The sequence below is a fragment of the Erinaceus europaeus genome, chromosome 19 (assembly GCF_950295315.1).
Source record: "Erinaceus europaeus chromosome 19, mEriEur2.1, whole genome shotgun sequence".
Taxonomy (NCBI): Eukaryota; Metazoa; Chordata; class Mammalia; order Eulipotyphla; family Erinaceidae; genus Erinaceus; species Erinaceus europaeus.
Genome location: NC_080180.1, coordinates 58,078,534 through 58,105,745, shown reverse-complemented (window position 1 = coordinate 58,105,745; position 27,212 = coordinate 58,078,534). Strand labels below are relative to the sequence as shown.

Below are 27,212 nucleotides of genomic sequence, written 5' to 3'. Positions count from 1 at the left end.
CACACACCTCACTCAGCCTAAAGGGTAAATCAACTCATAATTATCAAATACCCCCAAAGAAATTCCTCTACTTGTTTATATATGTTTACATATGTTTGTATAAAACTATGGTTATGTATAGCATCTTATATCAATAAATATACTTTGGTGTAAAAAATATTATTATTGGATAGAGACGGAGAGAACTTGAGAGGGGAAGGGGAGAAAAAGGGAGAGAGACAGAGAGACACCTGCAGCCCTGCTTCACCGCTCATATGCTTTCCCCCTGCAGGTGGAAACCAGGGGCTCAAACCCAGGCCCTTGCACACTATAATGTGTGCACTTAACCAGGTGCACCACCACCTGCCCCCCCCCATCATTTTCTTTCTTTCTTTTTTTTAAAATACTTTATTTATTAATGAGAATTATAGGAGGAGAGAGAGAAAGAACCAGGCGTCACACCTGTACATGTGCTGCTGGGGGTTGAACTCGGGACCTCATGCTTGAGAGTTCAGTGCTTTATCCATTGCGCCACTTCCCGGATCACTCCCCAATCATTTTCTAAGGGCAGAAATGTAAAGACAAAAGCAGCTTATCTCTTTTTTGTCTCCCTCCCTTCTTCTCTCCATCTCCCACCTTGCACGCTTCCCGGGCAGCTCCCTGGGTTTCTGGTTAGAACATTAGGGAGCAGTGAATGTGTGTGGCCTCCTTACTGAAAGGGAAACCCCAAGTTGTGCAAGCTTCAGAGTAAACACAGCTTTGAGCTCAAAGTGAGGGGCAGCACTCACAAGGAGCTGGAGGTGAGTCCCTGGGCATTGAGATGGGATTCTGGGAGGGAGGATGCGGTTTCTGCCTGCTGTTTGTTTCTGCCCTGGCCTGCTGTTCTAGTCTATCAAAGTTGGTGTGTCCTGTACATCTTCAGCCCACATGCAAAGCAATTTCCAGTTCTTCTATTTCTGAACAATTAAAAAAAATATTTTATTTATTTTTAGGGAAGAGACAGAAATCAAGAAGGGAGGAGGAGATAGATAGACAGACAGACAGACAGACAGATAGACCTGCAGCCCTGCTTCACTGCTTGTCAAGCTTTCCCCTGCAGGTGGGGACCAGGGGCTTGAACCTGGGTCTTTGTACATGAAAACATGTGCTTATTCCAAGTATGCCACTGCCTGGTTCTGCAAAATTCACTCCTATTCCTTGCTTCAAACCTATAATACTTCTGTTCTAGGTATATGTGGTAACACAGATGCAAAATCTGTAGAGGGAGGTAATTTGCAAAGCACTAGGGTTTTATTTCAAAGATTATGTATGAGAAAAAGAGAGACACTAGAACACTGTTCCGGCATATCTAGTGCTGGGGATAGAACTGGGTGCCTCACCTGCTGTAGTCTTGTGATGAACCACCTCCCTGGCTGGGCGGCTCCTAGGTTTCTCGCTAAGAGACAAGACAGTGTAGTGGTTAGGTCTGGGAATGTGGTATCGCACAGATCTTCAGCTGCACCTGTCATGCCCGTTGCTACTCTGTATCCTTGGAGGAAAACCGCTCCACTCTCTGAGCCTGTTTCTTTGTCTGAAAAAGGGAGGGTCCTGGGAGCTTGCTCAGAGGCTCATTCCTTAATGAGATGAATTCTGTGCAGCACTCAAGACAGTGCTGTGTGTAGCCTTTGTTCCAGTGACCATCCGCCCTCTGCTTCAGCAGGGGAGACAGCAACGATGTTCATTGCTTGTTTTCGGAAGGGAGAGTCCCAGGCTTACAGAACAAGCATGATGGTGGTGTGGGGGATTGAACCTGGGACTCTGGAGCCTCAGGAGTCTTTTTGCATAACCATTGTGCTGTCTACCCCCATCCTAGGACAAGCATGATTCTTGCAGAAATTCAGGGAGCCTGGTTCCTTCTTCTTTGTTTCTCCAGCCCCCCCCCCCCCCACCATGGCAGACCAAAGTAGGGTGCAGAGCTGGGTTCATCTGCCTCCTGGTGTGAGGGGTGATCTAAGAGTGTGGGGGCCTCAGCCCAGAGACTCCAGTCCAGACCCAGCAAGAGCTCAGATCCCAGCCACTGGCTTTCCCTGCGGGAGACTGATGCCACTGCTCCATGGAGAACTGGATGAGCAGCTCCTAAGCTGGGACTTGCCTTGAATGTACCCAGGATGGTGTCTGGGGCTAGGAAGGCAGCTCAGTGAGGCCCAGGCGTGAAACTGCAGATCCCACCTGCCCAGCGCCAAAGACAGAAACAAGGGAACTCCAGAGAGGGGACCACTGTGCTTTGTGGCCTTTGTCTCTCTCTCTCTCTCTCTCTCCAGTTTTTTTTTTTTTTTGCAAAATTTACTTGTGCTTTAAATTTAGTGAGCTGTATGGTTATGTGGTTTGTTTAATAGAACACACTATAATTAAAAATACTTTATTATTGAATAGAGACAGAAATGGAGAGGGAAGGGGTGGATAGAGAGGAAGAGAGACAGAGACACCTGCAGCCCTGCTTTACTGCTTGTGAAGCTGGGGACCGGGGCCTTGAACGTGGGTCCTTGCGCCTCACTGTAATGCGAGTGTTTAACCAGGTGCACCACCACCTAGCCCCTTTCTCTCTCAAAATAATAATTTGGCTGAGGAAGTAGTTCAATGGTAGAGCACATGTGTGAGGCCCTGGGTTCAACTGCTGGGACCACATTTTTTTTTTTTTTAATGACAGTTTGGGTAGGGCAGATGTTTTGCCAGGCTCAGCGAATCCAGGTTGGAGCCCTGACACCACATGGGAGGGCCAGTGACACCAGAGAAAGCTCTAGCGTTGTGATATCGTGTGTGTGTGTTCCCCTCCCCTGTCTCTGTCAGAATGAGAAAGTGACCTCTTGTGTGCAGCCTGGGGAAAAAAAAGGGAGGGATATTTCAAGTAAGATTTTAGATATATATTTTTTTGGGGGTGGGGGCTTATGTTTGGTTTTAGAGAAAAGGATTCAAGGACTGAGGCAGCACAGAATTGTGTCTTCCTTAAAATAATCATTGTTTGGGGGGTGTGGGAGGAGGTCCTTTAAAATTGTGCCCTAAGCTTTGCAGAGAACCAAGAGGGTGGACAGGCAGGGCAGAGCAGGAGGGGCAGGGCTAGGAGAAAAGGACCTGGCTGCATGGCCAGTTCTTCCAGCCTCTCTGCAAACAAGGTTCATTCTGCCAATCACTCAGCCAGCCCCTGCCATGGCCTGAGGACGGCAAAGTCCACCCACCAGCCTCTGGAGAAACTGTCCAGGAGTGAGGTTTATTCCCAAGCCCAGGGAAGAAGGCAAGGAGAGAGGAAGTGCATGAAAGGAAACATTTCTCTTCACTTTTCTCTCTGTTTGGTACACTTTGTACTATATGAAGGAGGATCTGATTTTTTTTTTCTTCCATGGTTATCTCTGGGGCTTGGCGCCGGCACTACAAATCCACTGCTCCCAGAGGCCATTTTTTTCCATTTTATTGGAATGGACAGAGAAAAATCGAGAGAGGAGGGAGAGATAGAGTTGGGGGAGAGAAAGACACCTGCAGACCTGCTTCACCATTTGTGAAGTGACCCCCCCCACACACACACAGGTCGTGAGCTGGGGGCTGGAGCCAGGATCCTTGTGCTGATCTTTGCACTTCATACTTATGTGCCCTTTTCCCGGCACACCACCACCTGGCCCCCAGGAGGATCTGAATTAACAGACATTCTTTGAGGTGATTTCTGACTTGTCCTTTTACCAAAGGAAAAGCAAAATTGAAAACAAACACACATTTCTGTCTTTGGAAGAAAGCACTTCGGGGGAAAAAAAATTACCTTTTTTTCATACCAAAGCACTGCTCAGCTCTGGCACAAGGTGGTGTGGGGGATTGAACCTGGGATTTTGGAGCCTCAGGTGTGAGAGTCTCTTGGCAGATCCACTATGCTATCTCCCCCGCTTAATAATGACCTCTTAAGCCAGCAGCCTTTCGCAGTGGGAGGAACACACACCCCACTGGCTGTGAGTAAAGTTCTATTGAGACAGCAGATATTCAGTACGTTTGAAGGCTTACAGTTACCTCCTCTGTAGAGTGTTTGTGTTCTCACAGAGGTAGCAGTCACTAAATAGTGATTAGAAAGGATGAAATGATGGGGCATAAGGATCCTGGTTTGAGCCCCTGGCTTCTCACCTGCAGGGGAGTCGCTTCACAGGCGGAGAAGCAGGTCTGCAGGTGTCTGTCTTTCTCTCCCCCTCTCTGTCTTCCCCTCCTCTCTCCATTTCTCTCTGTCCTATCCAACAACATCAATAATAACTGTAACAATAAAGCAACAAGGGCAACAAAAGGGAATAAATAAATATTTTTTTAAAAAAGAAGGGATGAAATGATGTTCTGAACTGTCCCATAGTATTGGGGGGGGGGGGGACGCTGCCCCTGCGGCTCCAGACAGACTATGACCCACATAGTCAACGACTGCCACCTCTCCAGATTCAAAGGAGGTTTCGAAACTTTACATCAGGCTCAACCTGAGGCTGTTGACTGGCTACGGAAGAAGGGCAAACGCTAGAAGAAGAAGGGGGGGGCACTGGGTAGTGTGGTGCACCGCTGTGAGTTGAACTCACACATTATCATGTGCAAGGACCCGGGTTAAAGTTCCTGGGGGTGGGGGGTTGGGAAGAGGAAGCTTTATGAGTGGTGAAACAGGTCTGCACGTGTCTTTCTTCTTTACCTCCCCCTCCTCTCAATTTCTATCAGTCCTATCAAATTAAATTTAAAAAAGAAGAAAAAGAAAGAAAGGGAAAAAAGTTTGCTGTGAACACTGGGTCTGTTGTGTCGGCATTAAGCCTCAGTGACAACCCTGGTGGCAGTTAAGAAGCAACAACAGCTACCAAGGACAAAATCAGATTCCAGTTTAGCCAATAACAGGCCAGCGCTGGCCTCTTGCGTCTGTCTGCAAGCCATGCTCAAGCCGTGCTTGTGCTGGTGTGTTTGATAACGGGAGATCGTAAACAACAGGCATCTGGTTCTGTTTTCTTAAGCAGCCCATTGCCTCACTGCTGAAAATAGCTGCAGTTCTTTTCAACAGATGGTCCAACGTTGATGGGAAAGAGAGCAGAAGTGAGTCTGTTTGTCAACTTTTATTCTTCCCTTATTGATAGCAAAAACACTGAGCAGAACTTACTTTGAAGCAAACTTTATCTAAATGTCTCCCTCGAGGTGTAAGTTCCCTGAGAGGCAGGATTTGTAGACTTGACCTGTTTGATTCAGCGGAGAGAGGAAAGGTTAGCTGAAGTCTCTAGTTTGTATTCGTTTGAGTTTTGATTAGAGCTCCATTCTGCTCTGGACATGAGCACGCCGCTTACTCATAGGCTGATTGATGGTGAGGACTGTGCTTGTGTATTAGTTGTTTGAAGTAATGCCTGGTACTTACTGAGTACTCAGTAAATGGGTGAAGCTTCCTCCCTGCAGGTGGAGGGAGGATGGAACTTGATCCTGGGTCCTTGCACACTGTAACATGTGTGCTCAACCAGGTACACCACCGCCTGGTCCCATCCGCTTACTTTTTCAAGACAGAGAGGAAGGCAAACTTGGCTGTTTACAAAAGGCAAGAAATGCTAAAACAACAGAGGACAAGGCAGTGGCCTGGATCCATTCTTCCTTCCTTTCTTTCTTTTTCTTCTTTTTCTTCCTTCTTTGCTCAGTCTGTGGGTAATGAGTGGCTTGAGGAGACCACCATCCAGCCTGCATATTGAGTAACGTGGAGAAAGGAGGAATGGCCTGGAGGTCGTGGAATCCTCATATTGATTGTCTCCTGGGCTGACAAGGACCTTGGAGTAGACTGGGCTGCCTGCCCTTCAAGCCCACAGCCCCCCAGGGTCAACTCTTAAGACCTTCATAATCTGTAGCACCTTAACCCCCAGGACTATGTTCAGCACTGTGGAGGCTCAGTGTCTCAGCTCCTTTCTTCAGAAGGGGTTGCAGCGAGCCCTGCACACCAACACATTTGGGGTAAGGTCAGGGCCTCGTGGTCAGCTCGAGTTTGTGATCAAACCATTGAGAGTTTGCGATCAAACCAGTGAGAGACTCCTCCTCCAGGCAGACCCACAGGCTTCCATGCTTTTCATCTTCTCTCATTCCCTACTGTGATCGTGGTTCTCTCAGGGAGGCCAAGTCTCGTTTCTTCAGCTCCCGTTTCTCCCAACAGCCGGATCAGGGAGACGCTACATACTTCTCCGATGACTCGGTGATTAGACACAGCGACTCATTATTCCCACGGAAATTCACTGGAGTTGTGCCACCCCCCCCACCCCCACCCCCCAGCCTCAGGCGGCTTCCCAGTGGACGTCACTGTTCCACGTCCCTGTGCTGCGGAGAATCTCTTCCATGTCCGTGAATTCGGTTTGACAGACAGAGCCGAGAGACCTGTCTTGCTCTTTCTCAAGTAAGCACACCCGGCGCCCTGCAAACTAGCCCTGCCAGGGAGCTGCCACCCTTCCGATGTCTTGTTCCTACTCACTTCGACGAATAGCGTGAACGTGAAATGAGAGGGATAAGCGTTCCTGAGGGATTAGATCATGATGGTCGTGTATTTAAAACCTAGCAGTGAGATCACTCTCCAGAGAGAGCAGATCTCAAGAAAGTCAGTTACTGGAGCCGGCGTGGCCTTCTAGAAATAATCTGTCAGTGAGCCAGATGAAACACAGCAGGCCCAACACCCCTTTTCCGGTGTACAGAGCCCCCTCTCTCCTTCGCCCTCTCTGACATGTGCACCTCGTGGAGTTGGGGGTACATCTTTGTGTGGGGAGGGACAGGCCAGGGCAGTCCTTGGTTGGGATTTGCCTCACCTCGCTCTCTCTGTAGAGATTTGGGCAAACAACAGAGAAACGAGGAAACACATCCCCGGCCCGGATGGCTGAGGATTTTGTCCAAAGGGAGAGGATAAATGAACAGAGAGAGATGGCTGACAGCCGTCCCCTCTCCCTCCCTCTTTCTAGTGACAGTTAACAGTCAGAGGGCAGAAACACATGAGTCCTGTTATCCCTCTCTGCTGAGCTCCTGTTTGTGAAAATAAACCTTCCCGCACTTCAGCCCTGGTCCAGGCAGCTCCCATCTCCTCCATGAAGGAGCCGGGGAGGGTGTCTCCAGCCCCACGCCCGCCTGTCAGATGCGGACATAATCACAGGGAGCCGACTGCTTCTAGATGATTCTTAGGAATCATCCTCCTAAGACACTTTCTGGAAAAGTGTCAGGGGCATGGTGATCAGGTAAATTCTGTTCATCTTGGTGCCCTGATGCAGCATAGAATGTTTTGTCTGGATGCTCCTCCATGAGTCTGGAAACCCCAATGACTATTTTTTTTTAATATATAATTTCTTTTACAAATTTAATTTATTGGATACAGACAACCAAAAATTGAGAGGAAGGGAGAGAGAGAGAGAGAGAGAGAGAGGGAGACTTGCAGCACTGGTTCACCACTTGTGAAGCTTTCCCCCTGCAGATGAGGGCCAGGGGCTTGAACCGGGGTCCTTGCACAATGTTAACATGTGCACTCAACCAGGTGCGCCATCACCCAGCAACACCCATCCCCTCCAAGAAAAGAAAACCAATAATGCCACAGTGTGCTGGGCCTAAGTTTTTTTTGTCAGTATTTATTTATTTATGCATTTATTAATGAGAAAGGAGGAGAGAGATAATCAGACATCACTCTGGTACATGTGCTGCTGGGGGTTGAACTCAGGACTTTATGCCTGAGAGTCCAATGCTTTATCCACTGTGCCACCTCCTGGGCCACAGGATTTAAGTTCTTTTCTTTTAAAGATTTTTAAAAAATATTTATTTATCTATTTTTCCTTTTGTTGCCCTTGTTTTATTATTGTTGTTATTGATGATGTCATTGTTGGCTAGGACAGAGAGAAATGGAGAGAGGAGGGGAAGACAGAGGGGCAGAGAAAGACAGACACCTGCAGACCTGCTTCACCGCCTGTGAAGCAACTTCCCTGTAGGTGGGGAGCCGGGGGCTTGAACTGGGATCCTTACGTAGGTCCTTGTGCTTTGCGCCACCTGCGCTTAACCCACTGTGCTACTGCCCTACTTCTAGGATTTAAGTTCTTAAAGGCAGAAGGAAACCCAGACTTTCTGGAAATTGTCTTGTTTACAATCGTGTGAGATGTTGAGAAAGGGATGCCAGAAGCCCAGAAACTGTGTCATCCTCGCTGTCTCCCCTTCAGCCACCATTTTCTGAGGAGGACTTGCTCCTGTCAACCTCAGGTTAGCTGGCTCTAAGTGGGTGTCTCCCATCCTGAGGGGAGAGGGGTGTCGATAGAAGATGGAGACCTGGAGGTCAGCCTTTAGGATCTGCCCTCAGCATGTAGGAAGGACTATGAGAGTGAAACTCCAGGAGCAAACAGGCAGGCAGCCACTGTGCAGGACAGTCCCTGTGGCTGAGGATACAGTCAGACAACCTCCCCTCCATACACACACCCTTTTCTAGACTCTCCTGTGGAGAGTCACCCGCCCTGTCTGTCACCCAGATCCAGTGTCTCTTTTCAAGTCCTTCCTGGGGGTATGAAGCCAGAGGCTTCAGCTAGTCATCCCTGAAGACACCTGAAAAAAGCAGCATTGAAGGGGACTCACCATCGTAGCTTAGACTGTCCTGGTCTGTGGGTTGTCTTCTTGGTTTTGGAGAGAGTTAGGGTTAGGGCTAGTGGTCTAGAGAGGCCAACTTATCCATAAGCAGCAGTTGTGTCCCCCCCCCCCCCCCCCGAAGTTCAGAGGTGCACGAAGTAGTGTTAAGGAGATGCAACAGTTTTGTCCTGGGAACAAAAGGGTGTAATTGGAATTCCCTGAGTTAACTGTCTGTTTTCAGGTAACTGATTTGTCGAAGTTCAAAGTAAGGTCTTTGTGCTTTGTTCTGTGCTGGTTTTTCTTGATTTTTGTAGCACTTACCTTCTTTTTTTCTTTTCTTTTCTTTTCTTTTTTTTTTTAATGTGGTGCCAGGGAATGAGCCAAGAATCTTGTGCGTGTGGGGTACAGTGAAGCAGGTTCCCTTGGCAATTTTTTTTCTGCCTCCAGGGTTGTTGCTGGAGCCTCGGTGCCTGCACTATGAATCCACTGCTCCTGGAGGCCATTTTTCCCCTTTTGTTGCACTTGTTATTTTATTGTTGTAGTTATTATTGTTGTTGTCGTTGTTGGATAGGACAGCGAGAAATGGAGAGAGGAGGGGAAGACAGAGAGGGGGAGAGAAAGACAGACACCTGCAGATCTGCTTCACCGCCTGTGAAGCGACTCCCCTGCAGGTGGGGGGAGCCAGGGGCTTGAACCGGGATCCTTAGGCCGGTCCTTGTGCTTTGTGCCACCTGTGCTTAACTAACTGCTGCGCTACCGCCCGGCCCCCTCCTTGGCAGTTTTTAAGTGAATTTCTTTAGAAGGAGAGGGAGCAGCACAGAGAGGACAAATACTTAAAGCCTGACCCCACCATCCACAGAGTTCTCTCGTCTCTGCCCGTGTGGGTCAGAGGATTGGGCCTGCAGTCTCAGGCACGGTGCTGCCCACTGATCTCCCTTATCGACACTGAGTTAAAGTTTTATTTTATTTATTTATGTTGGATAGAGACAGGGAGAAATTGAAAGGATAGGCAGAGAAGTGTGAGGGAGAGAGAGAGACCTGCAAGGACTGCTTCACCCCTGGTGAAGGATCCAGGTTCGAGCCCCTAGCTCCCCACTGGGGTGGGGAGCACTTCACAAGCAGTGAAGCAGGTCTGCAGGTGTGTATCTTTCTCTCTGTCTGTATCTCCCCCTCCCCTCTCAATTTCTCTGTCCTATCCAATAAAATGGAAAATGGAAGAAAAAAAAAAGGAAAAAAATGGCTGCCAGGAGCAGTGGATTTGTAGTGTCAGCACCGAGCCCCAGTGATAACTCTGTAGACACAAAAGTATATAAATATGTAAGTCAAACAGGAGGTCACAAATTTTGTCTCCATTATTGAATGTGCTAGTGTAATCTGGTTTTTCATTCCACGCTCCTAAGTAGATGGACATGTCTTTAATAAAATAAAATGTAGAAGTCCGGGCAGTGACATACCTGGTTGAGTACACACATCACACAGTGCTCAAGGACCCAGGTTCAAGATCCCAGTCCCCACCTCCAGGAGGGAAGCTTCATGAGAGATGAAGCAGTGCTGCAGGTGTCTCTTTAAATACTCATATGACCTGTGTGATTTTATTCAGGAGAACATTTTGTTTGGTGTGAAGTGACCTCTGGAAGTAGCGGATTCCAGTTCAGAACTTGAAGGTTAAGAGCTGCTAGGATTCTTCCTCTCACCTATTTAATAGCTGCTACTCTTTTTTTTTTTTTTAATAGAAATAATTGAGTAGTTTTCTGGAAGTGAGAGAGGAAGAAACACCAAAATTCTCCATGGGGTGCAGAAGGTGGGATTCCTTCTTCTTAACTGGGGGGAGACCTGCTGTCTTGCTCCCCTGCCAGCCCCCTGCCTCCCCCCAGCTCCACACGCACCATTGTCACTTGAAGTCTCAGGGGCCACGTGCCATCTGCGGCCATGTGTGGGCTGGGTGGTGACGCGTGCCAGCCCAGTGCCCGCCCCGTGGGCCCAGGTCCAGGTTCCTGTTGAGGGCAGTGTGGATCCTGCCATTTGCAAGGGCTGTAAACATGTTTGCCAGGTTATTTTTAGCTCTCAAAGACCTGAGTGAACTTCCAAGTCGGCCTGGCTGACAAGGTCAGTTGTCATCTTGTCACCTCAGATGCCAGTGCTCAGAGTGACCTAGTGTCTCACGGGGTTTCTGCCATGTGCAGAGCTGGTGAGTGCAGACAGACGGCTCCTGTGTCAGCTAGATGTCCCTCCTCCTCTTCCTTCCCTCCTCCTCCCTGATTCCAGGGTACTAACCCAGAGCCTCCTGCATGAGACCACAGCAAAGAGTCCTCCCAACAGAAATAACCAATTTTCTTTTTTTTTTTTTTGGGGGGGGGTGGAGGAGAGAAGGAACCCATGGAGAGGGAGGCAGCAAGGGAGCGTACAGACACCACAGCACCATTCCACCATCCAAGGACCACCTCCATGCCACACGTCCATGGTGCTCCTGTGTGGGTCTGGGGCTCAAACCCAGGATCTCACTGAAAGGTGTGAATTTGATGTGTGTGTGTGTGTGTGTGTGTGTGTGTGTGTGTGTGTGTGTGAGAGAGAGAGAGAGAGAGAGAGAGAGAGAGGGACAGAGAGATGTATTCACTGGAGAATGGGACCCTGACAGATAACGTGCTATCACTACTGAGTGGTCTCCTAGGACCAGTTTTTTCATTTCTTTGTCTTACTGTGTGTGCTTTTAAGATGTGTTTTGTTTATTACATGTGAAAGAGAGTTTCACATGAAACAGAGAGAGAGACCAGAGCATCACTCTGATACATACAGTGCCTGGCATCGAACTAGCAACCTCAGATATGCAAGTCTGACCTCTCCTAGTTGAGACACTTCCCTGGCTGAAAGAGAGAGAGAGAGAGAGACAGACAGACTGACAGACCGAGGAGAGAATGAGAGATAGAGAAGAGACACTGGGGATGCATGATGGTGCACTTGGTTAAGTGCACATAGTACTAAGCGCAAGGGTCCAGGTTCGAGCCCCTGCTCCCTGCAGTGGGCGTGCTTCACAAGTGGTGAAACAGGACTGCAGATGTCTATCTTTCTCTCTCCCTTTCTTCTTTTTTTAATATTTATTTATTTATTCCCTTTTGTTGCCCTTGTTTTTTAGTGTTGTAGTAGTTATTATGTCATTGTTGGGATAGGGCAGAGAGAAATGGAGAGAGGAGGGAAAGACAGAGGGGGGAAGAAAAAGACAGACACCTGCAGACCTGCTTTACTGCTTGTGAAGCGACTCCCCTGCAGGTAGGGAGCCGGGGATTCGAACCGGGATCCTTCTGCTCACTGCGCTACCGCCCGACTCCCTCTCTCTCCCTTTCTACCTCCCCCTCCTCTCTCAATTTCTCTATTGAATTTGCCCTAATGAATAAAAAAATAGAAAAAAGAAAGAAAAATGGCTGGTGGGAGTGTTGGATTCGCAGTGCAGGCGTGGAGCCCCAGCGATAAGCCAGGAGGCCAGAGAGAGGGAAGAGCAGACTCGCTAGCACCTCCCAGCCATCCATGATGTGATGCAGGACTCAAACCCAGGGCCTCACACAGAGACCGGCGTGGCCTTTAGTGGGTACCGTGTGGGGTCCTGTGTGGGGTCCTGTGCAGGGGAGGGAGCAGTTTTGCCTAGAGCTCCAGAAGAGTTTCACCCTGCAGGTCACAACTCTTCTTCCTCTGGGTCTTCCTAGCCCTCCGGCCCCTTTCTCCTAATCCTCAGACTACCCCACCCCACCAGTCTCTCCATGTTATTTTCAGCTCATTGTATCTACTTCCTGTGGTCAGAGGTGATGGGGCTGGGGCGGAGGAGAGGGAGACGGGCAGGAAGAAGCATGCTGAGCTCATTTTAGGGCCCAACACCAAGGAGTGGATGAGATAGCCTGGTGTAGTTCACCTGGAGAGGCCAGAGGCAGCAGCTTCTTTCCTGTGAGGAGGCCGTTGTATACATATCACATGGGTGTGAAGTGTTTCCCCCAAGGAGCCTGGTTGTGTGGGACACCCCCCCCCCCAGGCACACCCTTCAACCCCGTACCCTGCCTGCCACATGAGAAAGAGGAGAGACCCAGTGGCAGCACATAGAGGGAGTCTTCCCTTCCCTCCCCTTCCCTCCCCTTCCCTTCCCTTCCCTCCCCTCCCCTCCCCTCCCCTCCCCTCCCCCTCCCCTTCCCCTCCCCTCCCCTCCCCTCCCCTCCCCTCCCCTCCCTTCCCTTCCCTTATTGGATAGAGACAGCCAGAAATTGAAAGGGAAGGGGAAGAGAGAGAGGGAGACAGACACCTGCAGCCCTGCTTTACCACTCGTGAAGCTTTCCTCCTGCAGATGGGGACTGGGGGCTTGAACCCGGGTCCTTGCACACTGCAATGTGTGCACCTAACCATGGGCGCCACCCCCTGGCCCCTGGGCGGAGTTTTCCACATTAAGGTCTTCAAGTCCAAGACCGGCCTGATCTCATTCTCCGTGGGGGTAGCGTAGCCCTTACCTCTCCTCTCTCCTCCCTGGATAACAGGGTCCCCTTCCCGCCTCTTCCGCTTAATGCGCTTTATCGTCAGTGATGCCATTATGCACCGTGGTCCTCTCCTTGGAAGCGTGTCTTTCTAAGGGAAAGCTCTCCTTGCTACACACGCCTTTTGTTCAGGAAGCCCTAGACTGTTAGGTTTACAAGAAAGCGACACTGTGCACCACTTGGCTTATTGCATAGAAATGCCACTATTGGAAATCTGAAACTCGTTTTCCTAACACCTCGGCGCGTTCCTGCCAGCGCCTGATGGGAAAATGTGGTTCCTCAGAAAGCGTTTTTCGACTCTGACTCCACACACCCGGGATTGGCTTCAGTGTAAATGGTGAATGCACGATAAGAAGTCTAGAAGAGGGGGTCGGGCGGTAGCGCAGTGGGTTAAGTGCATGTGGCGCAAAGCGCAAGGACCGGCCTAAGGATCCCGGTTCAAGCCCCCGGCTCCCCACCTGCAGGGGAGTCGCTTCACAGACGGTGAAGCAGGTCTGCAGGTGTCTATCTTTCTCTCCCCCTCTCTGTCTTCCCCTCCTCTCTCCATTTCTCTCTGTCCTATCTAACAACGACATCAATAACAACAACAATAATAACTACAACAACAAGGGCAACAAAAGGGAAAATAAATAAATACATATTTTTTAAAAAAATGAGCACAGAGCAGGACAGGCTGTCTCCAGGGTCCCTTAGGGCAGCCTATACAAGCAACAGGCTGCATGCACTACCCAGGGGGGCTGCTGTTTGCAGCCCCTGCTCACCGGGCGCCATGGGGAGGGCAGCACAGTTGGCTTAATTGGCGGCAGGTTTTTGGGTTTTTTTTGCTTCCAGGGTTATTGCTGGGCTCAGTGCCTGCACCGTAAATCCACCGCTCCTGGAGGCCATTTTTTTCTCTCCCTTTTGTTGCCCTTGCTGTTGTAGCCTTGTGATTATTGTTGTTGATGATGTCATTCGTTGTTGGATAGGACAGAGAGAAATGGAGAGAGGAGGGGAAGACAGAGAGGGGGAGAGAAAGATAGACACCTGCAGACCTGCTTCACCGCCTGTGAAGCGACTCCCCTGCAGGTGGGGAGCTGGGGGGCTCGAACCGGGATATTTATGGCGGTCCTTGCACTTTGCGCAGTTTTATTGTTGCAATTATTATTGTTGTAGTTATTGATGTCGTCATTGTTGCCTAGGACAGCGAGAAATGGAGAGAGGAGGGGAAGACAGAGAGGGGGAGAGAAAGACAGACACCTGCAGACCTGCTTCACCGCCTGTGAAGCGACTCCCCTGCAGGTGGGGAGCCAGGTCCTTACGCCGGTCCTTGCACTTTGAGCCATGTGAGCTTAACCTGTTGCACTAATGCCTGCCCCCCCCCCCTTTTTTAAGAGTGAGCTAGACACAGATAGCAGAAGGCACTTCTCCACCAGCCACAGAGTCCACTTGTGGTGTCTTTCTTGCTCCCACGAGGTAACTGAGATCGAACCTGGGACTTCACACATGCATGGCAGTTGCTCTGCTGCTGAGCTGGCACTCTTGCCCAGGAGATCAATTATTATTTAAAAAATAAATAAACATGCTATAGAAATGATCCCTGAAAAACAAACAAACAAACAAACAAAAAACCCTCCAGATTGTTACTGGTGATTGACATACAATTTATCTATTTGAGCAGGCATGCTGTTTGACAAAGATAGCATGTGACATACATTAGTGGGACAAAGTGTGTGGAACAGAGGAAATCAGTTCACTCACAGAGCTGTTAGCATCTGGCCCAACAGCTAATGGTAGCACTACATCACAGCACTGTGGTGGGATTCTTTAGCTAGAGTTGCAGTCTCTCAGTGACTGATTTGTCTCTTCCTCCTGTCAAAGGACGTGTCCAAAGGGGCCAGGCGAAGGTGCACCCAGTTAAGAGCACATAGTACTAAGCACAAGGACCAGTGCAAGGATCCAGGTTTGAACCTTGGGCTCCCCACCTGTGGGGGGTGGAGGTGGGGCATGCTTCACAAGTGGTGAAATAGGTCTGTCTCTTTCTCTCTGTCTTCCTCTCCTCTCTCAATTTCTCTTTGTCCTATTAATAAAATGGGGGGAGGAGGGAGGCCTCCGGGAACAGCGGGTTTGTGGTGCCAGCACCTGGAACAGGGAGGCGGCTGAGCTAGTTGAGTGCGTGATTTGCATGTCTGAGGCCCAGAGCTCTTTCCCCAACACCACCCACCCCTTCTCAAGCTCTCAGGCTACATGGACCCTGGCTGCTGTCATAGTCCATTCCAGAAAGTTCTGTAGGATGGCTCTGAAACCACACTTAGAATCTGCATCTGTGTTGGAAGATTTTCTTCCCCTCCAAGTGAACAAGAAGAATATCAGACTGAAGCTCTCGCCTCTTTTTTCTCCTCCTCCTCCTCCTCCTCCTCCTCCTCCTCCTCCTCCTCCTTCTTTCTCCTCCTCCTCCTTCTTTCTCCTCCTCCTCCTCCTCCTCCTTTCTCCTCCTCCTCCTTTGGGATAGGACAGAGAGAAATTGAAAGGGGGAGGAGGAGAGAGAAAGGGAGGGAGGGAAAGAGAAAACTAGAATCCTGAAGACCTGATTTTCTGCTTGTGAAGCATCCCCCCTGCAGATGGGGAGTAGAGGCTTGAAGTGGGATCCTCGCTCAGGCCTCTGCACCTCATACTACGTGCACTTAACCCGATGCACCACCACCAGGCCCCCTTGCCTCTTGTTCGTCAGGGAAAGGCCCACGCTGACTCTGCACTTCGTAGCAGGAGGCCCGTGTCCTTAAGCTCCCTGATGGTACAGTCACCAGAGACGGGAAGGTCGTCAGACACACAAGCAGAGGACAGAAAGCATGTCATAGTGTGTCTGTCAGCTGACGGCCTTCAACAATATCGCCCCACTCGCCCCTCAGACACTCTCAGTGTGGGGTCAGGACCCCAGGGTCTCGCCTCTGCACACCTGCATGGTTTCTGACCAGCCTCACCCGGATGGAGTCTGTGGAGGGCTGGGCCTTTCAGCTGTGAGGAGTCCTCTTGAGTCCTGTGCTGTCTGTCCACTTCGGTGAGGACTGAGTGAGGGACAAGAGCTCCGTCAGGATGACCCAGGGGCTCCAACTCATTCATTCAGGGGCCAGTTACTATGTGTGCCTGCTAAGCTGTGGCCACATCTTGGCATGCTCAGCACAATGCAAAATAAATTTACGGAGATAACTCATAGAGCATTTGCTCAGCTCTCTGGTCACCTGACGCCCTGGTCTGCTCTGAAGAGAGGAACTTTCCTGGGTGTGGAAGTTGGGGTGCTTGAGTGGCTCCGTGGTCCTGCTCACCTGCCCACTCTTGAATGGGCTGTCTCACACATTTACTTTTTGTTTTTTTCTTTATTTATGTATTTATTTATCTGCCAGTAGGGTTTTCCCTGGGGCTTAATGTTTGCACTGCAAATCCACCACTCTGGCAGCTATTTTCCTCTCCTCCCCTCCCCTCTCCTTTCCTTTTCCCCTTTTCTTCGATAGAACAGAGAGAAATTGAGAAGGGATGGGGAGATAGAGAGCAACAGAGAAAGAGAAACACATGCAGTAACTTTCTTCGCCCCTCAGGAAGCTTCCACCCCGCAGGTGGGGACTGGGGACTTGAACCCAGGGCCTTTTGTCAGCCATGTCTGACTTAAGGCCAAAGCTTGGAGGCAGTTATTGGTTTAGTGAATTCAGCAGCTCCATACACTTGTCCAGTAGCCATTTAAAGCTGAATTGTTTTTCCCTCAGCCTCCAGAATGGTTATTTCAGGGCTCAGTTGTATCTCATATGGGGTGTTTGTGTTTTAATTAGTCTCTGTCCGGGTGTGGAGCGGTGGAAGTCTCCCTGTCCCTTTGTTCTGTATTATTTTCGGTGCTGTCCCTTGTTTATAGCATTGCTAAGCTAAAGTTAGCACAGGTAGCACCGGGCGAGAAAATGGTGACAATGGTTTGAAAACAGGAAATTTTAGGCCTGTGTGTGTGTTTGGGACAGATGATGATAATGATAGGGTCAGTGGAGTGGAAACTTCCAGTGAGCCTGTTGTTCCCTTATTTTGCTCCATGAGAAAAGATGGTGCTTCCTGGAAAAAACAACTCAAGTCTTTTCAAGAGCCTGGCTTTCTTTTGTCCTGCTTGTGGTTACTTTGTTTTTCTTCATTTTATTTATGCTTGTTGGATGATTATGGAAATTTCTTCTTTTTCTTCTTCTCCTCCTCCTTTTTCCTCTTTTTTTTTTTTTTTTTAAATCATTCCCAAACTGCTTATTGTGGAGATCTCAGCCTGCGACCATTTTCTGGCATGACTTCTAAAGAAAACCAATCAAAATAATATGGATATTATGTCCGCTAGTCTTTATGGGAAGGAGAAGTGTCTTCTTCTATTTTTATTGCTCTCAATTTTCCTTGTACTTTAACCCCCTCGATTCCAGTCTTTAAAATAAAGTCACTACACTTAATTTGTCGAAGATATTTTCTGACTAGGACCCCTTTCAGATGTGCCCTGGAATTCTGTATTTAAAAGGACCGTGGGGCTCAGCCATGGACTGCAGGGCTAAGAGGAAGAGGTTATGGCAGAGTGAGTGACCTTCTGGCTCTTTCTCGTTTCTCCTTTTGCTAAGTAAATCCGTGGCAGGCGTGGTACCCCTGACTGAGTGCATATGCCACGTATCCAGAGAGTCAGGTTCAAACGCCTGATCCCCTCCTGCTGGGGGATGCTTCACAAGTGTTGAAGCAGTGCTGTGAGCGTCTCTCTCTCACCCTCCTCCTCCTCCTCCTCCTCCCCCCCCCCCTCCTCCTCCTCCTCCTCTTCCTCCTCCTCCTCTTCCTCCTCCTCCTCCTCCTCCTCTTCCTCCTCCTCCTCTTCCTCCTCCTCCTCCTCCTCTTCCTCCTCTTCCTCCTCCTCAGTTTCTCTCTGTCTCTTTCCAATAAAAAAGAAAGGAAGAAAGAAAGAAAATGAATACTCTGGATTCTTTGTACAGGCACTGAGCTTTAGCAAATTACCCTGGGGGCAGTAAAATATTTTTTAAAACGATAAAAAGAAAATGGAGAAGGGTGGTCAGAGAGATAGCCCATTTGGTGGCACGCGTTTTGCTCTACATGTGACCCAGGTTCAAGCCCTGGCATCATATGAGAGGGCCATATTGGCCCCTGGGGAAACTCTGGTGCCATTCATCCCCCCACCCACCCCCGTCTCTCTTTCTCTCTTTCAATGAAGTGTCCAGGAGCCAGGTGGTGACACACCTGTTTAAGTGCATATATTACAATGTGCATGGACCCAGGTTCTAGCCCTAGTCCCCACCTGCAGGAAGCTTCATAGTGATGAAGCAATGCTGTAGGTGTCTCTCTTTCCCCCTGCCTGTCTCCCCCCGCCCGTCTCAGTTTTTCTCTCTCTCTCTGTCGAATAAATAAAAGAAAAACTGCCTTGGGAGTGGAACATTCATGCAAAAAACAAGCTAGACAAAGAAGAGGTCACTGAGTGTTGAGGCACGAGTTGGAGCTCAGTGGATGAGAGAGCCGGCGTTGTGGTATAAACAACCCACATGGCAGGCCGTGGAGGAGTGGCAGGGCCTTGGGTGTGTCCGTGTCTCATAAGGAGACACAGGCACAAAACGTGTGTTTTTTTTTCTTCATTTTTTTCCATGTGACACTGAGATTTTTTTTTCCCTTTATTGAGGGGATTGGTGGTTTACAGTCCAGTCAAATGCAGTAATTTGTACATGTGTAACATTTCTCAGTTTTCCACATAACAATTCAAGCCCCTCTATGTCCTCCTCTGCCATCATGTTCCGGGACCTGAACCCCCCACCCCCAGAGTCTTTTACTTTTGTGCAATACGCCAAACCAAGAACCTTGACCCACCTCCTCTTCCCATAACGTCTCTGGACTCTGGACTGCCTCGCTCTTTCTCCTCAAGAGCTCTTCATTCTCTGCGACAAGCTCGTGGGCATTAAAATACCCTGGAAGCACCCCACCTGGCTTTCAGGGCTCCCCTGTGTGGGAAAAGCTGTCCCCAAGACCCAAACAGTGTGAGGAATGGTTTCGACTTTCAAGGAACTTCATGTCTGGGTGGGAAAACCACTCCCAAAGCATCCGGAGCATTTGGAAATGTGCACTGTCAGATGGCAGATGGCACCAGACTGTCCCCCCCCCCCCCCGCCATGCCAGAGAGATCTCGGGCAATGACGGGTCGGCTACCAAGAGTCCAGAGGGGGGGTGTGGGGTTGGAGTGGTGGTGGTGGATAGAATCCTGAGGGACAGATCTAGTTTCCTGGGGTGGGAAAGGGTACAGGTGTATTCCCTGGTGGGGTAAATGCTGAGAAGTAGGAGGGAGCAACAAAGCAGGCTAAGTGCTGCGAGAGAAAACAAGAAACAGGGTTTGCGGCCTGGGAGGGGGCACAGTGGCACCCTTCTGAGCACAAGGTCCCAGGTTGGAACCGTGGCATTGCATGTGCCGAAATGATGCTCTCGTTTTTGTGTGTATGTATGTCTCTATTGTGAGATAAATTTTATTTTTTTTTGAGTAGTGTACTGGAAAGGCTACTTGCATATTTTTCTTTTGAATATGTATTTATTTATTGGATAGAGACAGCCAGAAATCGAGAAGGAAAGGGATGATAGAGAGACAGAGAGATACCTGCAGCCCTGCTTCACCACTCGCAAAGCTTTCCCCCTGCAGGTGGGGACTGGGGGCTCGGACCTGGGTCCTTGCATATTGTAACATGTGTGTTCAACCAGGTGCACCACAACCCGGCTCCGTGAATTAAATCTTACAACTCTTTCTTTTGGGAGCTGTTTGGTGGCGCACCTGGCTGAGCGCACGTTACAATGCTCACAATGCTCAAGGATCCGGGTTCGAGCCCCCATTCCCCACCTGCAGGGGGAAAGCTTTGCAAGTGGTAAAGCAGGACTGCAGGTGTCTCTCTGTCTCTCTTCCTCCCTATCTCCCCCTTCCCTCTCAATTTCTGACTGTCTCTAACCAATAAATCAATAAAGATAATAAAAAATTTAAACTTTATTATTTTTTTTTTTAAACACGCACACAAACTCAAGCTCCCATCAGTGCAGTGCAACACTTATTTGAACCTGGGTCATACACATGGCAGAGCTGTCCGAACAGTGTTCCAGTGAATTATTTCTCTGGCCTCAAACTCTTTTTTTTTTTTAGGGATTGTACAGGCTGGGGAGAAAGTGTAGTGGTTATGCAAAAAAACCTTTCCATGCCTGAGGTTCTGAGGCCCAAGGTTCACTCCCCAGCACCACCATAATAAGCCAGAGCTGAGCAAACTCTGGTGTCTCCCCTACCCTCTCTTTTCCCCACTCCCCTCTCTCTATATAATCATTCTCTCTGTATCTCATTAAAATAAATACAATATTGGGAGGGAAAAATCAGGCACCAACTTGAAAGCACCTGTGATTTTTGTTTTAGTTTTTTTTTTTTTTTCCTCTGAGTTGATTAAATGTTTATTTGAAATGTCAAGACAGAAAACAATATGTCAACTGTAGTGGAATGACATTGAAGTATAAAATGAAAAGCATTATGGAATAAGTGAGTGGTGACCACTTAAGAAGGTTTAGGAAGAGGCTGGTTAGCTGGTTAGCATTATTCCAAAGAGTCTCTGCATTTTAAGAAAAGAGCAGCAGTTCTGTGAAGTTACTTACCGGAGGCCAGGTGGTGGTGCACCTGGTTAAACACATGTTAGAGTGCACAAGGCCCCGGGATCAAGCCCCCGATGAGAGTTATTATTTGCTGTATCTCAAATTCTAGTTACATTAAAAAAATGCATTAGTGACTTAATGACTTACAAGGTTCTAAGGTTACAGGAGGATAGGTCCACACCAGGCATTGCATTTAATCAGCCTCTGTTACCAATATGAACTGACAGGAAAAGAAACTTCCGTTTAAGACTTAGGATTCGCTCCAAGTGTTTTCTGCTAATTTTTTTTTCTTGTTTTCTTCTTAACTTTGGCTATGTTCTCAATTATACTATATTTATAGGTGTGCACCCACTTGGTTCTGCTCAAGGAAGAGACCAGGCAAGCTTCTCTTATATTTGTAGATTAAAGAACACAAAAACGTTGAAACTAAACTATGTTTCTAAAAGTTAATGTTTCCTGTGGAAACTATCATACCACATGTAATTTCAATATCTTGAAAAAAGTCTTATATATTTTTTCTTAAATATTAGAATCTGGTTTTGTTTTAATTCTATCGATATGAGGCGCCAGGGTTGTAGTGCACAAGGACCCAGGTTTAAGCCCCCAGTCCCCAGTCCGCATTGGCAGAGGGGAAGCTACGTGAGTGGTGAAGTAGGGATGCAGGTGTCTCGCTGTCTCTCCATCTGTCTCCCCTGCCCCTCTCAATTTCTTTCTGTCCTATCAAATGAAAAGAATAGAAAGAGGCAAGGAGGGGGTCGGGCGGTGGCGCAGTGGGTTAAGCGCACGTGGCGCAAAGCGCAGGGACCAGCGTAAGGATCCCGGTTCGAGCCCCCGGCTCCCCACCTGCAGGGGAGTTGCTTCACGGGCGGTGAAGCAGGTCTGCAGGTGTCTATCTTTCTCTCCCCCTCTCTCTCTGTCTTCCCCTCCTCTCTCCATTTCTCTCTGTCCTATCCAACAACAAAGCAACATCAACAATGGCAATAATAACCGCAATGAGGCTGCAACAACTAGGGCAACAAAAAGGGGGAAAAATGGCCTCCAGGAGCGGTGGATTCATGGTGCAGGCACCGAGCCCAGCAGTAACCCTGGAGGAAAAAAAAAAAAAAAGAAAAAGAAAGAGGCAAGGAGAGAGGGTTGAGAGGGAGAGGGAGAAGAGCATCCTGCCTGCTTTCGGAGCAGAGGTTCTCAGGTGAGAACATTGCCGCCTCCTGCTGAGACCCCCCCCCCCCCCCCCCCCCCCCCGCCGTGGAGCACCTGCTCTGTCCTGGGTGTCATCAGATTCTCAGGCAGAGAGGCAGGCATGCTAGTCTTATGCATAACCATTATGATGTCTTCCCAGCCCCAAACAGATAGGTTTTTCAGAAGGTGGGAGTTCTGGCTTCTGTAGTTGCTTTTCTGCTTGACGTGGGCATTGGCAGGGGGACCCACACCCCCAGTCTGTTTCTGTCTTTCCCTAGTGGGGTAGGGCTCTGAGGAGGTGAGGTTCCAGGACACATTGGTGAGGTCATCTGCCCAGAGAGTTCAGGGTGGAGTCATAGTAGCATCTGCAGCTTGGTGGCTGAAAGACGGACACAGAGATAAAGCAGGACAAAACGATGAATGAACAGAAACCAAAAAGAAGGAATAGAACAGATGAGAATAGGGATCTTTGGAAGTCTACTTTAGGTATGTTTCTAGGGGCCCATAACTTTTGTAGCTTTTGCTTGAGTTTCATAGCTAACGTGCAAGTGGACAAAAATATTGTCTGAGAAGATGGCGTCAGAATTGATAAAAGGGCTTGAAAGCTGGATTAGGGCAGAGAGTAACTCCTAAACTTGAAGAAAAATCTATGAATAAAATTAACTGTTTGCCCCCATCCACCTTACATAGGACCCATATATATTCAAAAATATCCATTCATTCATTCATTCATTCATCCATTCATTTTTGGATAGAGATAGAGAGAAATTGAGAGGGGACGAAGAGAGAGAGAGAGAGAGACAGAGAGAGATGCACTATTACTTTGCTGCTCTTGAAGCTCCCTACCCATCCTCCAGCAAGTGGGGCCCCGGGGCCTTGAACCCAGGTCCTCACACACTTTAATGTGTGCCCTCTACCGGTAATATGTGCCACTGCCTGGGGCCACAGGCACAGTTTCTTACCTCCCTGTAGTAGGTTCCTGGACACCACTTCCACCTCCTACCCAAGACCCGATTCACCTGGGGGCCCAAGTTCCTCTTCCCCAGTCATCTTTCCTTGCTTCTTAAGCACCACCCATAAGTGAGAGATGTTCAACAACAGATGATTGGTGAAGGAAATCGTAGTATGCATACACCGTGGAATACTACTCAGCTATAAAAAAGAGGGCATGTCCTCCTGGTCCATATCGCTGCTGGAACTTGAAGGAATCATGTGAGGTGAGATAGACCAGAAGTGGAAGGACAAAGACCCCCCCACACCCCCATGGTTCTCAATCAGATTGCTAGTTGGGGGCTGGGTGGGGGAGAGTGGTCTTGTCAGTGTCCCCGTGACACACAGAGAGTGTGGGGGCCACATCTGTGTCCTGGTCCCCTTGGACCAGCCTTCCCAGGAAGCAGCCACTCTTATCCTCCAGCAGCCCCGGGATATCGGAGCAGAACTGCTCAGAAGTCCGTCTCTAGGACACAGGTCCTAGTAACGTGGCACGTGTGTTGTGTTGAAGATGGCTTTAGAGTGTTTGCGGTTCAAGACTTTGGGGAAACAGCATCCCTCCAGCCCCAGCGTACCTGCCCCTCCCCACCCCATGGCTCCTCTCCTGCAGGAGTGATAAGAGAGTGGCCAGCCTGCTCAGGGTTACCAAGGCAGCAGGGATAAAAATAGGCCCAACTTTAAGAATCCCAGATATCTTCAGATCACAAAGGCTGGCTTATGCGGGCTCGGACAAAACACAGAGCCGCCTTTGTGCCGTGATTAGCCAGGGTGCTGATGTCAGTCCTCTTGTCAAGCAGCAGGCTTTATTCTATGGCTAAATTGTGCTTTGTGCCCTGATCCAGAGACCCTCTGTATCTGCCTCATTGGAGTGTGGCGTGTATGTCACAGCTTTTGTGTTCCAGTTCGGCCTGTGCCAGATCTAATGAGAGTGACTCATTCTCTGCCCGAGACAAACAGCCACATTCGGACCAGGTTGAAAAATAAATAAATAAGTGGCAGGTGCTCCTGGGGCTGCAGTCAGGGTTTTATGCTGTCATTTCCTGCCCCAGGGGGCTGTCACTTATATATACTATCTGCTCAGTGACCAGCGCTGGGCCCAGTCATCCTGAGAACCGAAGTTCACTGCCGCTCAGCTCTTAGCTGTTTGTTTTTGTTGCCAAGGGTCTTTCTGTTGGAACAATATCACTTTGATAGGGCAGCCGAGAAAGGCATGGGCTGCGTTAGGGTGGGCCAGAAGACAAAAACAAAACGACAGCAAGAAGCTGGAGCAGAAAGGACATGGTTCATTCTTTCCTAGTTCGGTCCCATTGCCAAGGTTTTTGGTGTCAGTGTTTTGGTAAAGCCGGTTCCCTGAGGTTTACCTTATCATGGTTACATTCAGCAGCATCAAGGCCTCTGTTCGCATGCTGAGATTTCAAGAGCACCCCTGCCATGAGGCCAGTGTGTCTGACCAAATAGTTGTCTGTTCTCATATCTGGGGGGTGGGGCAGGGCAGGGTGGGGCGAGGCAGGGGGACCCTGCTTATTTCTTGGATAAGTATTTCTGTGTATCAGGAGCTGTGGGCTGTGTGTTGAGGGTAGAATGGCAAGTATGGCAGATGGGTTCCCTGCTGTCTGGACTTTGCCGTCTGCTAAGGGGATGGAGTGCTAGACTGAAATAGGGGAGGGGGCGGTAGGGTGCAGGACTTGCTTGTATAAGGGCCCCAGATAATATCCCTGGCAGTGGCTATACTGGAACAATTCTCTGGCTTGTTTGCCTGTCATAAACAATTCTTTAAAACACACACAGGGTGGGGGTAGATAGCATAATGGTTATACAAAGAGACTCTCATGCTTGAGGCTCCAAAGTCCCAAGTTCAATCCCCTGTACCACCATAAGCCAGAGCTGAGCAGTTCTTCTTCTGGCGTTTGCCCTTCTTCCGTAGCCAGTCAACAGCGTCAGGTTGAGCCTGATGTCAAGTTTCGAGACCTCCTTTGAATCTGGAGAGGTGGCAGTCATTGAGTTATGTGGGTCATAGTCTGTCTGGAGCCGCAGGGGCAGTTCGGATCGTCTCTGGCTCCCCAGCGGTGGAACATAGCGGCGCACCGGCCATGGCCTGTTCGATAGGGATTGAGGAGGGCCCAATCATAACGTGCCAGGTCAAAGCCGGGTTGACGCTTGCAGGGGTCTGTGATGAGGTGTTTGTTCTTTACCTCAGCTGACTGCCAACTCTGTTTCCAAGAGTCTGGAACAAAGAAGTTCAGTGTAGGCGTAGGGGACCAGATTGGGTGACGAGACGTCAAGCGTTGGACAGGGTGGGCGAAGATCTCCGCGTATATTGGCAGGTCCGGTCGAGCGTAGACGTGGGAAATGAACTTAGATGATGCCGCATCCCGATGAATATCTGGCGGGGCGATGTTCCTAAGAACTGGCAGCCATGGAACCAGGGTGGAACGGATGGTTCCAGAAATGATCCTCATGGAGGAATATAATTTGGAATCGACCAAGTGGACATGGGGGCTACGGAACCATCCTGGGGCACAGTATTCTGCAGTGGAATAGCATAATGCCAGAGAGGATGATCGTAATGTGGAAGTGCTCGCGCCCCATGAGGAGCTGGCCAGTCTTGCAATGATGTGATTCCTCGCGCCCACCTTTGCTGCAGTTTGTATGAGATGTTCGTGAAATGACAGGGTGCGATCGAGAGTAACGCCAAGATAGACTGGCTGGGCTTCATGCCGGATTCTCGTATCGCCAAGCTGCACATTAAGCTCACGCGAGGCCGAGGCATGGTGTAGATGGAAAACAGATGATACCGTTTTTGCAGTGCTAGGGATTAGTCGCCATTTTTTACAGTCATCAGATATCAGAGACATGTCTTTCGTGAGTGTTTCCTCGAGGATGTCGAACTTGGATGCCTGAGTTGCACAGCAGATGTCCTCGGCGTAGATGAACTTCCTTGAAGAAGTTTCTGGGAGGTCATTGATGTAAATATTAAATAGCGTAGGAGCCAGAACAGAGCCCTGGGGGAGGCCACTTGAGACAAGTCTCCATCTGCTAGACTTGTCACCCAGATGCACCCGGAATCTTCTGTTTTGGAGAAGAAACGATATAGTGTTGGCCACCCATGGAGGCAGGCATCTTGAGATCTTGACCAGGAGACCATGGTGCCAGACCGTGTCATAGGCTGCTGTGAGATCAACAAAGACAGCACCCGTCTTAGATCAACAAAGACAGCACCCGTCTTTAAATTCTTCTGGAATCCATTTTCAATGTAAGTTGAGAGGGCCAGGGCTTGTTTGCAGGTAGATCTTCCTGGGCGGAAACCAGCTTGGGCGGGTGATAGGAATTTCTCTGTAAGAGGAGCTGAGCAGTGCTCTGGTGTCTCTCTCCGCCCCCCCACCTCTCTCAAAAATAAAATATTAAGATACACACACTCATTGGAGATTGGTAGTTGATAGCATAGCGGTTATGCAAAAAGGCCTGAGTCTCCAAAGCCCCAGGATCAATCCCCATCATCAACATAAACCAGAGCTGAGCAGTTTTATGGTCTCAAGTCAGTGGCTCTCTCTCTCCCCCGCTCCCCCCTTTTTGTCATTAAGAACAAAACACAAAGAAAAAGTAGGTTGTTCAGTGAGGAGAATCTCCGCATAGATAACAGGGTCCTTCAAACTGTTCTGTTTTTTACGTTAAGGGTGGTTGGGTTGAAGGGGATCAGGAAAGGGAAGGCCTGAAGGCTGGAGCTGAGCAGACCAGGGCCTGGTGGTGAGCATTCAGGGTCAAGCTAGCAGCAAGTGCCAAGTGCCTGTGGCAGACGAGTGTGGCGTCTTAGACGTGATCACTGGTCAGCTGGTGGGAGGAGACAGACAAGCGTACTAAAATGATGGTTGGTGAGCTCCCCGAGCCCAGCAGTCTGGCACTGCTGAGTATGAGGGTCGGTCGTTCCACCCCCCTTCACCCCACCCTTGCTAAGGCCAAGTATGGAAATTGATGCCTGAAATACTCTTGAGTCTTTGGGGAATAGACAAATTCTGTTTAATGAATTATGTAGGAAGGCATTTTAGAAAGATTTCCATGCAAGACATCAGTGTTTTTTAAAAGTCATTTCTGTACTTAAAGATAGAACCTTTCTCCCCATCTGGAGAAATCACTTACTAAAACATAGCCTTCCTGGGTGGCCTCGGATAATTGCTTTTTGCTTTCCCTTGATTTCGTGATTACTTGTGAAACTTTACTGCTTGGTTTTTTTTTTTCTCCTCCAGGGTTATTGCTGGGCTCGGTGCCTGCACCATGAATCCACTGCTCCTGGAGGCCATTTTTCCCCCTTTTTGTTGCCCTAGTTGTTGCAGCCTCGTTGCGGTTATTATTGCC

At 49.1% G+C, this 27,212-nt stretch overlaps 1 protein-coding gene and 1 non-coding gene across 7 annotated transcripts in view; one reads left to right on the top strand and one right to left on the bottom strand.

Annotated features, from left to right (window-relative positions):
- Positions 1 to 27,212, top strand: part of GAB1 (GRB2 associated binding protein 1) — a 144,300-nt gene that overhangs the window by 68,306 nt on the left and 48,782 nt on the right. Inside the window, exons 1-2 of one of the 6 annotated variants that reach the window (XM_060179030.1) lie at positions 13,374 to 13,392; positions 14,913 to 14,994. The exons of 4 other annotated variants lie outside the window; for them this stretch is intronic. Coding sequence is in view for 1 of the 2 variants with exons in the window: in XM_060179028.1 (XP_060035011.1) it covers positions 13,390 to 13,392 (3 nt within the window). In the remaining variant the exon portion in view is untranslated. Of the gene's footprint in view, positions 1 to 13,281; positions 13,393 to 14,912; positions 14,995 to 27,212 lie in introns of those variants that run through there. One more of the 6 variants, XM_060179028.1, reaches the window with a different exon arrangement.
- On the bottom strand, positions 13,727 to 13,861 carry LOC132534794 (small nucleolar RNA SNORA70). Its single transcript, XR_009546495.1, has one exon. It is a non-coding gene; the product is annotated as a small nucleolar RNA SNORA70 (small nucleolar RNA).